At 36.8% G+C, this 13,064-nt stretch overlaps 1 protein-coding gene across 3 annotated transcripts in view; it reads right to left on the bottom strand.

Moving 5' to 3' along the window:
• HERC2 (HECT and RLD domain containing E3 ubiquitin protein ligase 2) overlaps positions 1-13,064 on the bottom strand; it is a 102,843-nt gene that overhangs the window by 58,735 nt on the left and 31,044 nt on the right. For all 3 annotated transcript variants that reach the window (XM_030234801.2, XM_030234802.2, XM_050981304.1), the window contains exons 9-26: positions 12,880-13,051; positions 12,154-12,327; positions 11,360-11,548; positions 10,588-10,739; positions 9,627-9,784; positions 9,085-9,198; positions 7,471-7,722; positions 6,418-6,611; positions 5,669-5,869; positions 4,817-5,045; positions 4,618-4,742; positions 4,014-4,192; positions 2,915-3,099; positions 2,402-2,557; positions 1,961-2,146; positions 966-1,136; positions 756-859; positions 495-645 (exon numbers count right to left, since the gene is read on the bottom strand). In XM_030234801.2, coding sequence (XP_030090661.1) covers positions 495-645; positions 756-859; positions 966-1,136; positions 1,961-2,146; positions 2,402-2,557; positions 2,915-3,099; positions 4,014-4,192; positions 4,618-4,742; positions 4,817-5,045; positions 5,669-5,869; positions 6,418-6,611; positions 7,471-7,722; positions 9,085-9,198; positions 9,627-9,784; positions 10,588-10,739; positions 11,360-11,548; positions 12,154-12,327; positions 12,880-13,051 — 3,092 coding nt within the window. The remainder of the gene's footprint in view (positions 1-494; positions 646-755; positions 860-965; positions 1,137-1,960; positions 2,147-2,401; positions 2,558-2,914; positions 3,100-4,013; positions 4,193-4,617; positions 4,743-4,816; positions 5,046-5,668; positions 5,870-6,417; positions 6,612-7,470; positions 7,723-9,084; positions 9,199-9,626; positions 9,785-10,587; positions 10,740-11,359; positions 11,549-12,153; positions 12,328-12,879; positions 13,052-13,064) is intronic.

The raw sequence follows: 13,064 nt of genomic DNA, 5'->3' as shown, positions 1-13,064 counted from the left end.
CTCTAATAAAATGCATTCACTGGCTTAACAATATTTAGCAACTTTCTCTTTTGCTGGAACTTGTTCACAGGGAAAAAACAGGGCAGCCATCATATATTTAGAGATATAGGGCCTTAGCAAATTTTCTGCTATTAATACTGAATTATACCTTCTATTCACCAAACCAAGACACCCAGCAAGAAAACATCCAATACCACATGATCAGCTCTTAACTGACAACAAATTGGTGAGATAGGAGACTCTGTAGCATCATTTGTTATTTTATGTTGCATACTATGAAAGTCTAAATTCAACTGCTCAAAATTATCCAATCTCCATTTAAATCTTATTAAATTATTGGGATCTTGATGAGTGTGGTAGCTAATGCTAAGAAAAAAGAACTCCTACAGAAGATATCAAGATTAGAGAAGTGCTACATTTTCAGTTGATTTATTTGTCCTTGGTCTTTTCTTGCAAGCTTTGACAAGTAAAGCTCAAAAAGACATCCTGCTTACTGGCACATTCAATTTCCAGAGGAGAAAGTGGTGTGCTCATTGCCAGGTAGGAAGCGTGCAGTCCAAGGAGAAGACCCAAATTCCGTTCTGTGTCTATCAGAGGCGATGACAACGTGCTGAGATCTGGCGTTGTAATCACCTCCTGGTCAGGCTGCACAAAAGAAACAGTAACAGCAAGCCTGAACTGAGCTCCAACAAGAAATCTGACAGCAAAGCAATGCTTGACTTTAGTAACCCTTTACCCATTAGTAACATTTTTACCTCTATATATTGGCCAACACAGAAGGCGTGCATTGATTCCCGTGTGTCCTCAAACTGCAGCGCAGCTTCCAAAGCAACAACTGGGTCCTCACCAGCAAACTGAGCTAATGAAACAATGAGGGAGTCAATACAGTATCTAAAAATCTGTTACTTCCACCTGGTTTTGAAACAAAGGTAATTTCTGTCTTTAAGTCAAATGAAAATTCTCACCAAGTATGCTACTGCCAGTTAAAGATTGGGTTTGGAAGTCCTTTATATCATACACTTTGCCATCGATCACTGTCCAAAATCCTCCATCTTTGTTGTGATTCTCTAGGTCAGCCTTACGTATAAGTGTCACCTCCTCATTATTTCTGCAACTCTGGCCAGTAAAAAATGAACCTGTCCATATAAAACAGAAAAGAGAATTTATCAACAGAAAATCAAAAAGTAAATCAAAAAGGGTTTTCCTGAACATTCTTTTAATAGCTACCTAATCCAATTTTTCACATCTGTTTAAAAGCTGCTATTTTTTTATATGCTTGAAAGTAAAAGTGGCTATTACTATGTTCCTGTCTATGTATTGTGCAATTAAACTGTCTGAATACTGTGTTCTAATGCACTAATCTTTAATGTCACCTAGCACTGCCCAGCTCTATGGCTGTTTTGTGTGGAGGTGGAACAGAACAGTTTGCTGCTACATCACTGCTCTAATCGCTTCTTCCTCCAAATTACTTTGGTTTTATTACTCACTTGCCTGCAAGGAATTTGTTGTATATTTCATTTCAGCTTAAATTCAGATTTTTTTAATATAAAAGATCTTTGACCACAGACAAAACTCATATTACAAAGTGCCCTGAGAAAATAATAATTCTTTCTTTCAAAGCTTTCACATTACTCATCCTTTGTATTAGACAGAATTTAGTAGCAAAATGCCTAGATGTATTACGCAGGTTTTCACTGAAACTTTTCATACTCAAAATGAGAAATTATGTGAACTACTTCTTGAAAAAGCACATCTGTACTCTGCTTAATCCTACCTCTATATGTAACTTCCTTAAGAATGTACTGACAGAAAAAAATATTGCCTTATGACTGCCATATAATTTGGTTAATAAAACTTTGTACTGTGAAGTAGGATACCATTCCTGAGAATACTTCATGAACAGCCACCACTTTTATACAGCTACTTCAGGAAAGCAGTCAAGATGCTGCTAAGTTCATACCCATTATTCCCGGCCATGCTAAATCCTCATTGTCATCCCTTTCCTTTCCAGGGGCTAAGTGGTTAAATCTGTCTAGATGTTCCAGCAAGCCAGCCAACAGAGGGATAGCACCAGCTTCCTGCATTAATCCAGCGTTTTTACTGAGGAGCAGCACTATAGAAACCACCAGTTCTGGAAGAAGAATGCCTAAAACAAAAACAGAAGATACTCACATTTAGTTCAAGTTCTACATTCACTGCACATTGCAGAAGTAAATCACCATTAATATATTCTGCCTTTGACTAGCATTGAGTACAAAGCTCTTGCCTTCCACACTGAATTTTCCCTCGTTCTCTCCCATTAACCAAAAAACCTAAACTGACTCCTTCTTAGTCATTTAGAACTTTCAAGAAGGTCTTACAATTCTGTGAAAGGTGAAGAAAAGAGGAAATTAAAACCTACCTGTTAAATCTCCATCCACAACAAAAGATACTTCTGCAAAATGCCTATGACTAGTACAAGCAATGCTGGTTGCTACAGGAAGTATATCACTAATGTGTGTGCACAGAAGAGCAGTGTATTTCTTCAGTAAAGAACCAACACCTAAGAGGTCAGGACCTGAAAAAAAATAAAGGAAAAGTATCACATAGTCATATTTAAGAAACAGACTTCAAAAGCTGACAAACTCTTCTGAAATTATGCTACTGGATATTAGCATTAATTTAGGAAATAACATATTTTTAAAAATTCATAAAAAGTTTATTATCTAGATCCTATTACCTAACAAAAAAAAAATTAACTTACAGAAAACAATGTAAATGAACTACTTTCAAACACTGTTCAGACAGCAACTAGGCTGATAAATGAGACAAGGAGATAACTAAAATAAGAAACTGCTATCCTGTAGAAGTTATTACAGAAATACTCGGGGAGGGGTCAGAGGATACTTGCTTTTAATTTCAAACCACAACTTACTGTATGTATTAGGGACCTGGCCAACACAATCTGCTGGGTAAAGCTTGCTAACAAGCAGACGCTGAAAACGGAGCAACAGGTCCAGAGAAGCAGATCTCTCCTTGCTATAAAGTTCTTGGTCCATGCAGGAAGAAATGCGACGAGCAACATCTTTTAGCTTGGCTATGGTCTGGGAAGCGATGTTCCTAAGTGGTACAAAAGAAACACTTCAGGGGAGCTCAGAGTGAAGAAAGTCCATGGGTTAAGCTTCTGCTACAATTGTGCATAAATATTCAAGAAACCTCTGCAAAGTTTCTATGCAGAACTTTTACTCCTTTGCATTGCAGTGCTCAAAAAGTCTTTGGGTTTGTGACTACGTTTTGGTTAACAGGATTTGTAAAATACCTCAAGTTTGTGCTTTTTGTCATCACTCACTATAAAACACAATTTGACAATCTGCCTGCAGTGAAAGCCATGACACTACATAGCTCAAAAGAGTGTCAGTATTGATTAAATTACATGGTTGCCATCACGATTAAGTGAAATTTCTTAGTAAACTCATAATACATGTATACTTCCTGCTATACATCCTCTATGTTAAGTACTCCTTTAGCTCCTCTGGCTGATATAAAGCAGCTTTGTTTTGAGCACCTTAATTGGTCATGCACTCACAACTGTCAGTCAAGAATTTAAAATGGAGGTTTCATCCCCACTGACAGTCTCCTTGAGGCAGTTCTAAATAAATAGGACAAAATAGTCAGTTCTAAACAGACTTGTGATGATTCTCACACTTTGTAAGGACAGTCTTTTAAACATTTGTCCTGTATCTGGTACAAAAACTTTCAGATAACTCTTTCAGAAAAGAAGCATCAAAGTCCATAAAACCAAGGCAATCTTTCTGAAATTGGGTAATTTAGTATAGAACATTGCTACTTAGCAAACAGAGCAGAAGTACAGATAAGCTACAAGAATGATTAATATTTTGAATTCTGATGCGCTAAAAATGCTAGCAAGTGACTTTATTCACTAAGCAAAATTAACCATTGTTTAGCTGACTAGTTTATAGAATGTTTAAATAGCTATTCTGTACAAAAGTAAAAGACAAATTCAAAACAATTACCTTAGTAATTGCTGAATTAACTGAACTAATGGTAAACTTTGTTTTCCTGCAGATTCATAGATTCCAGTGTTAATAAGGTCTTTGTCCAATGGAGTTCTGCTCCTGTGAAGGGTTGATGCATTTGCTTCTTGTTCATCAATTTCTTTTTCTTTCTGTGCTTCTTTTTTTGCTTCAATATCCTAAAGAAGTAAATCAAGTTAAAGAAAACAAAAACTTCCACTATGATTTTGAAACACTTTTCTAACAAGCATTCATGGTAATAACATTAAATTACTTTTACCTACAGTAAAAATGAAACAATTCCTACCAAACAAAATGAGTATTGTATATTCTGCTCCAAACATATGGGCACACTTTTTTAAAAACAATTATAATTGTTTTTAATATAATTGTACAATTATAACAATTATAAAAAGAAAGGCAGAGTGAGGGATGAAGGTGGTGAAGGTAAAAAGAGTAGGGGAATTGCGCAAAACCAGGGTGGACACATGCCAGTAGCTGCTGCAGAGTTCACAACTGAAGGCACATTTATTCTTGTATTTACATATGTAACAAATGCAGTCCCCTGCAGAAGAACTTGAACTGCAAAGCTGATGAACCATACCTGAATTTCTGCCGTAATAGCAGCGTTCAGTGCAGACTCCAAGCCTCCATCAGCCATCAAGCTGCCCACCAAGAGGTCAATCATAAATCTACGTCCCGGGCTGACATTCATTTCATTTCCTGAAACTAAGAATGGAAGAAGCTATTAATGGAACCAAAACACAATGCCCAAACAAAGAGGCTTCAATGTGAGGACCGACCTGCACTGGGCAGGAGCGCAGAGAGTGCCCTGGCGCGCTCCTCGGCCGTGGGCAGCAGCACGGACCATCCGCTCTGCAGCACTGCCTGCGCCGCCGACTGCACCGTGTTCAGAACCCCAGCATTGCTGGCCAGTGTTACCACTGTCTGCTTCAGGCTGTTGAGCAGGATACTGCCCAAACCTAAGCCAAGGCATTCTGGATCCACCTGATGACTAATGGCAGCATGAAGCTGAAAAAAAAAAAAAGGAAAGTTTTAATATTAATAAGTGATATGAACTTGGTGGGGTTGGAAGAAAGTCACTCCTGGAGCAAATGTGGTGACCAAGATACAAACTTTCACCTGCAAATCTGTAAAATGAAAGGAAAATGCTGGCTTGCCTACATCCTGAATTTAAACCAATACTCAAAGATTACAAATGGTAGCTATAAGCCCTGAAGTTCTGAACTAAACCTAAAGAATAACTTAAACTGTTTCTGCATCACTATATTATGGTAGAAAAAAACCCCACATTTTCAGTGACTGTCAGACACCAATTAAAGAGGTCATTCCCTTTTAAATAAGCTATTTAAAATTCATAAAAATGCTCAGAATCTCTGACTATACAAGGTTTTATCCATTTAGATACTGTTTTTATAGTTCATTCTTAATGAAACTCAGAAGCTGTCAAGAAGAACAAAAAACAACCACCAGATGCCGAATTTCAAAGAGTATAAAATGATAGTGTAATTATTTCACTTTTTAAAATCAACAGAAGTGTTTTAAAGCACATTAAAGGTCATGGTTTCCATCCAAGCAACTTAGTGAAAACATTCAGCTCCATGACTGCTCAAAGTGTAAGAAACTGAAGGTACCTGAAGTCTTAGAAGATTTAATGTTGCCACAGCCATACACTCCTTTTCCTGAGGAGGGGGCCAGTCCGAGGATCCATCCATTCCCTCAGTCACTTGTCTCAGTAACAGATCCAGCTGCTCAAATGTCATGGGGCAAACATCCACCACAAAAGGTACCCGCAAGCCTATTGACCATTCTGAACACGATGACCAAGCAAAACTCTATAAATGGAAACAATACACAAAGTTCCACGGTTTGTTATTTTCTAAATATGTCACTGGCTACAGACAGAAGTGTAAAGCTAAATCTGCCTTCAAACAGTAATAGATGATATGGAAATAATGCCAGCACGACTGCCAAAGAGAATGCTCTACTTGCATCCTTGTAAACATACATAAATCCATACAGATCCAGAACTCTCTTATCACATTTTCCAATGTGTTGTCAAACCAAATCCAGGTATCTCACAACTTCTACCACAAGAAACCTTCTGCTGACAACTCCTTAACTGCTGTATCACATAAAACAAAACAGGTAAATAGCTGCTTCTCAGAACAGCCACCAGAGGGAAAGCTGATCACCCCTTTTTGGCAGAACAACTGTGCAAGATTTGTTTTTTCCAAACGAAGGCCTTTCCAAAGCCTTCATTTACTCAGAATAAGGAAGAATACAAAAAGTCATGCAAGCACAGAAAGAAGGACCTGGATTATAATACAGAACACTAACCTCAGTGGGAAGTAAAACCAAAGGATTCAAAATTAAAACCTACCTGAGCAGGTCCACAAGCAATTCCAACTATGTGCTTTGTGTCTAATCCTGGGAGAGCTGCAGGCTCTGGTTTAGTGATACGCAAAGTATCAAAATGCTGACACTGATCATTGCTTCCCCAGCTGTGCACTTCACTGTCTTCAGTCAGTGCTAAACAATGGGTAGATCCAGCTGCCACATCTATCACTTTCTTTCCTGATAAGAAAGTTGGATATGGAAAATATAACTTAATTACAACAATCATTGACAGAAAAACAGATATAAGGAAAACTAATTACAACCATACTAAACTAGGAACATGCTATGGATGTCATGAGTCTCATTTCTGCCTCAGTAGTGGATTGGAAGAGTACAGCAAAGCATAAACCAAGAGACAGATACTTACAGAAGTTTACAAGTTTAAAAAAATTATTCTACTTTGTGTCCCCTCCACTTGGAAACTTTTTTGGGGAAGAGTTATTTAAAGATATCCCCATCTACGACAAGAGACTGTAAAATTATTCTCATTTAGATCATTCAATATATATGAGTAACAATTTAAAGGAAAGGCAGAGCAATAAACAAGGTTTCTTCCTCATCTTCCCCAACAGAACCTCAGGTCTTCTCCCAAATGAAGGAAAGAATTTTCTCTCCATTACAAACTAGTCAAAAGTCAAACGCAGATTTAGTGACATTTTTTGTTGTCTGTTATTTTCATTTATTTTATTCACCTGCCTTAATCTAAGCATGTATTATATATATTTATTTGCATGACAATGCAAACATACTTGCTTTAAAGAAGCATTTCTGTGAACCTAATAAACGAAAAGCAGTAAGAATATGGAGAAGACAAGACATGTAGCATTTAAAGTAGCCATAATATAGTGTCTTTAGGTCTGCTAAAATCTTGTGTTAGGAAGTGATGGAAAATGCACATTATTACCTTTTTCAATGCTACCAGCATAAAATATGAGAGAGTACATGGTACCATCACTCAAAGCAGAGTTCATTTGTGTTGGGTGAAAAGCTCAAACAACACAAAGAGCTCTGGAATATTTCCAACTCTGATAATTACCTTTCAAGCCTTCCAGCAGTTTGGGATATCGAACGTGCTCTTCTGTCCCATGCCCAAGTCTCTGATTGTCACCTTTCCCCCAGGTGTAGACCTGGCCATCTTTGGTTAAAGCAATAGAGAACTGACTCCCACAGCGTACTTTCACAATGTCCAGATCTTGAAGCTTTTCTATCAACTTGGGAGTTTTGCAACCATCACTGCCTCCTCTTCCCAGTTTTCCATAGTCTCCATCACCCCAAGACCACACCTGGCCTTTAAATCAGAAGAAAGGAAACAAAAAATAATTGAACTGCTTTTTTCATGTAACTAAGTCATCTGTTTAATCAAATAAATTCTTCATAATTTGAGATTCTATAACAAGCACAAATTTAAAATTGTATTTTAAGAAAAGCAGTTTCAAATTAATTTCTAATTTTGACAATAATAAAGAACAATATCTGAAAAATACTCACGATGACAATACTAAACATAAAAAATACAATACATAACGTTCTCTGAAAATGTATCAGTGTATGGAAAGTCCTTCTTAAAAATAAATGAAACACAGGATTTACTCTAAATCAAGAAAGTTAAAAACTGCTTGCTTTAATTATTTATAAGAATTTACAAAATGTTTTCTACATCAAATGGTGAAATTTTCTGTTAAACCTATTTTGATTTTCAGTTTGTATCATTCAAGCATTTCTCAAAATAAAATGAAATTTTCATGTTCATCATGTTCTGTTGAAATACACGACTAAATCTAAGTCCTGACGTAGGAACTTATAAACAGTCAAGTCGTTCTGCATCCGCAGTAAATAAAATTATGGTTCCAGAATGGTAACCCGTGCATGCTCAACAGAAAATCTTGTTTTATGTTCTGATGCATTTCTGTACCCTACTTGCATCAGCAGAGTCCCTAAGGTACTCTGATAAGCAATGGAAGCAAGCAAGGCAGAAACCAGAGAGAGGAAAAAAATTGATAAAATCTGGGTTTCCATTTCCTGTATGAGCAAACATTTCAGTATTTAAATAATGCACATCATATTAAGCAGCTGTATTTCAAAGGAACAACTAGCCTCCAAGAACTATCTGCTTTCTAAGAGATGACTCTGGGGCTTGACCTCACAATGAAATGCAGGTTTTGAATCTGTCTCACCCTAGGCACCTTTGCTCAGGAATGCTGGAAAGATGAATTTCCATGCAGCTTCTCTCTTACACTTCCAAAGGGTTAAGACAGACAGCTCTACTATCTCTCCGAATTCTGGCTCTTGTGACAACATGAGATATTTGCACTTATATAGTAACAAAATTTAGACACATGTACATATATGTATTATTTTGTGGGTACATTATACATTTACATTAAATATATATACACCATACCTCTATACATTTACATATTCATAAGGAACATACTGCATATCTATGCATGGAAATGCTTCTGCAATTTTATTTATTTATATAAAAAATTTACAAATGTACATATTTTTTTCCCCAGAAGGAATTTCAGCTTCAAATTCTTACAAAATTCAAGCTGCTAGAAACTAATATATCTTCAGTACAAATATCTTCAGAGTCAAAGGAAGGACAGGTAACCTTACTTAAAATTTTAAGTTATGTTTTGCTACTAACCATTCTCAGTAACTGCAAGAGTCTGAGCATCTCCACTCCCACACGACACATCAATAACTTTGAGTCCTTTCAGCCCCGTGACCAGCATTGGGATGGTCTGATCTTCACTGGAACCTTCAAAACAAAGTGGTTCTGTGAGAAGCAAAACCCAGAAGGCCTGACAGGTTCTTTTGTTTGTTTTTTTTTTGCTTCTTTGCTTTTGGATGTTTTATTGTGTGGGTGCAGGGTAGCACTATTTAGTTTCGTTTTCAGATTTGAGTGTCATGACTAAGCTCCTGGATGGTTTCTGAGAGAGATCCAACAAGGATTTAACCCATGAAATAGTCTTAGTTTCATGAGGAAAGGAACAGAGAACATTGCAGATTTTTCTTCTCCATCCAGTTGCTTATTTCCAGATAACTCAGGGAATTTAATGGGTTTGAGACAATCCCTCCCATAATTATTTTGATTCACATGAAGCCACATAATGTTCACAAAACAGCTTTAGGTGGGATGAAAGATCATTTGCAACAGGCACTAAATTCTTCAACAACTTAACTCACCATGACCAAGCCTGCCATAGTTTCCTCGTCCCCATGTATACAGCTCTCCCTCAGCAGTAATGGCTGCACTGTAGGTGCTTCCACATGCAATATGAACAACATGTTTTCCAGCTTGCTTCCCAGATAAAGCAGATATCATCTTAGGTTCATCCAGAGGCCTATTTAAAGAGAAGGTGACATTTTTCACAAAAGGTGACTTGATGAGTAGGTGATAAAAGGTGTGACATACTTGTTAGAATTGCTGCAATTCTACCTGCAAGTCTTATTATCAGTCTGAAGTAACAAAATACAAATAGAACTACATGCCAAAATTAAGTTCAAATTGTTCAACAATATACAAACCACTGAAGGAATGTCTAACAACTGCAACTTCTGTTTTCAACTGAGTTCATGCAAAGCTTTTAAAAAATATTTGTCTACTGTTAAAATACTACCTTTAATCACTGTATCTGACCAATTAATTTCATGACACTGATAACCCTTGCCTTAGAGGGAATTCTGCACTGGGGGAAATCTCTAAAATGTATCCATGCACACCCCCTATATAATATCATTGTAGAAGACTGCTTCTGCACAAAAGCAGGACAGTAATGCCCCAGAAAGATGGAATAATGTACAACATGATTGCATAAAAAATAATGACCCTGCTCCAACATGTGAGTGTTGGAATGTGAGTCAACATTTCAGAGAAAAAGTGCTCTAGACACATAAAACCATTAATAAAAGGCCTGATAACAGTGCTCACTACTACACCTTCCACCTACAAGTACTTCAGAAAGTAGCATCAATAGACAACTAGGAATATTCCAGACAGAGAGAACAAGCAGGGAGAATGCAACTTTTGTTTAGTAACAGAGCCAAATGTTAAATGTTGAACATTTCTTATATACACAACAAAATAATTTTTACTGTGAATTCAGAATACTTGCAAATAAATGTTATGACTATTTTTAATACATACACTGTATCCCCATGACCTAGTCTTCCACCATCTCCACAACCCCAAGAGAAAACTTCACCATTTGCTGACAAAGCCAGATAGTGATGCCCATCTGAATGTGCTGCTATCTTCACAATATTTCTGGAAGCTAGACTCTGCACCAGCTGTGGTCCCTGTAAACCAAGCAAAAGCAATATGCTTACAAAATCTGCTGGCATTTTCCATCTCATAACTAGGTACAGTTTTCCCATTTCCAGTTTTATCGAAACTTTGCTCTCAAATTAATGAGGTGAAGGCATGAAGAAAAAAATGGTCAAACATGACAAAAGCAATGCTTTGAAGCTATTTGTTCCCATTCTTATTGGTCTTCAGTACATATGAAAATGGTGTTTATCTTAAAATTACAGGCTATCTTAGTGACAAAGGCTTCTATTTACAGTGTATTTTTGTTTGAGAAACTACACAGCTTGGACACAGTTATATCACTAAAGTAAAATCCATTTCATATCTTCCTATTTCTGAAGTTACCAAGGCCAGTATACCAATAAAAGCAATGATCATAGTATCCATCATCTCTAGCAGGATCAAAATTACAGAATCCATATGCTTTTCACCAAATCAACCCAGGAGACAAACCCCACTATTTCTGAAAGTTCAAATACAACAGCACAAAAAGCTCACAAAAAATCAGCATGTGTCCATCTACTCTCCTGAGAATTTGTGAATATTTAAAAGACAAAACTTATGAAGTAATACAGAACAAATTTTAAAAAAACACGTAAAAAACTCTCACCAGAGTGTCGCTGTTATATGCTTGTGTATAAACTCTTCCATTCCTAGATAATATCAGGAAACGTTTCTCTGCACAAGCAACCTGTACAACACCAAGGTTGGCCAGTCCTTCACACTGAATTGGACCACTCACATTAGCATAGTATTTCCAACCTATTAATCCCCAAGCAATGACCTCTTGCAGTGATCCCTAGGAAATAAGAAGTTCTGTAAGTACTGAATTTTGAAACAAACAGTTTAATAAAATCCACAGAGCAAATTATTTTTTAAAACTTTATATACCAAATGTGTTTAAATCTGAGACCGTCCTTCTTTCCAATAGCCAATAAACCTGTCTAATTTTAAGACTTGCCTGCATCATATTCAGTTCAGTCTGCTACTAAATGAGCAATAAGTGTCTATGGTAAGAGATTGAGATTTTTCAGGCTGGAAAGTTTGGCATTTACTTTTTTCTTTCTTTTATTTTTCTAGTAAGTCAGACCCCCAACATTTATAAAGTCTGGTCTTGAGAGTTTACTCTGAGAAACACAAGAACAGCACAAAATATGGCAGAATTAGCCATAGTGTGGTAAGAAAGAATGGTTCATAAACCATAAAATTGCACTCCAAGGCTCACTCAAAAAGGGCTGATGCAATAAAAGTTACCCAAGTAAGACAAATTTCAGAACTCAAGGTTATCTTATGAAAATCAGAAAGGAATTTGAAGAGTCTTAGGAGCTGTTTTCTTTGCATTCTGAAATTCAGTTATGCTTTCAGGGAAAACATCTTACTGTATTTGATATTGCAAACGATTACCTTATGAGATGTAGGAGAGCTACACTGTGGAGGCATACAGGGGGTGGCAAGGCGGTCCAAATGGGCCATGATCACCACGGCTGTTTGTCTCAGATCAATCGCCAGCTCATTGTCCTGTGGCAAAGTCAGATACCTCAGAAAACTTTCATTTGGACTTAGAGGGTAAGTCAGGAGCTGGAAAAGAGAAAAGAGCAGTCAGAAAAACATCCAAGGTATATCTATGAGACTACACAATAAAGTTTAGATGACTATCTGCACAAGTGCAAGAGAAAATGAATTAACTCTGCACATTTCACATTAGAGAAAACTCTCAAACATGAATGTTGACAAAATAGTCAGATTGGGTATAGAATAGAAAGTTACAAGCATAATGAAACTGATTGTTTTATCAACCTCAGTCATAACTATGACAAAGAGTAATAGTTCAATTAATTTTAAACATAAAATAAAAACAATCCAAACATGCAGAAAAGTTACTTAGCCACATCTAAGTTCACTATCACATCAGCATTAACTACAAAACACAATGCTTACCTCTAATCATGCTGTGACATTCTTCCCCCTACCTCAAGAAACTCAAATGTTCACATGAAAACCAAATGACCATGGTGTATAAACACCTTACATGGAAAACACTACCACCAACTTTGTTTGGATAACTTTATGATTATTTTAGCCATTTGATTCAACCATAATGCCCTGTTTAAATAAACCAAGAATAAGTACCTGAATCTCTTCCTCAGTATTGGGCATGTCTTTATTACATATTATACTCTGAAACCTTTGTAGCAAAGGTAGAAGGGGTGCACTTGTTCCCTGTGCAGATCGCTCGTTATCCGTTTCCCTCGTTCCGTTATCCCAAAGCTGAAGCAGCAACATCACTGCAGACAACATTTGGCTGAAAGAGGGAA

This window comes from Serinus canaria, chromosome 1 (assembly GCF_022539315.1).
Source record: "Serinus canaria isolate serCan28SL12 chromosome 1, serCan2020, whole genome shotgun sequence".
Classification (NCBI taxonomy): Eukaryota; Metazoa; Chordata; class Aves; order Passeriformes; family Fringillidae; genus Serinus; species Serinus canaria.
The sequence above is the reverse complement of the archived record's forward strand: the minus strand, read 5'-3'. Positions and strand labels throughout refer to the sequence as shown.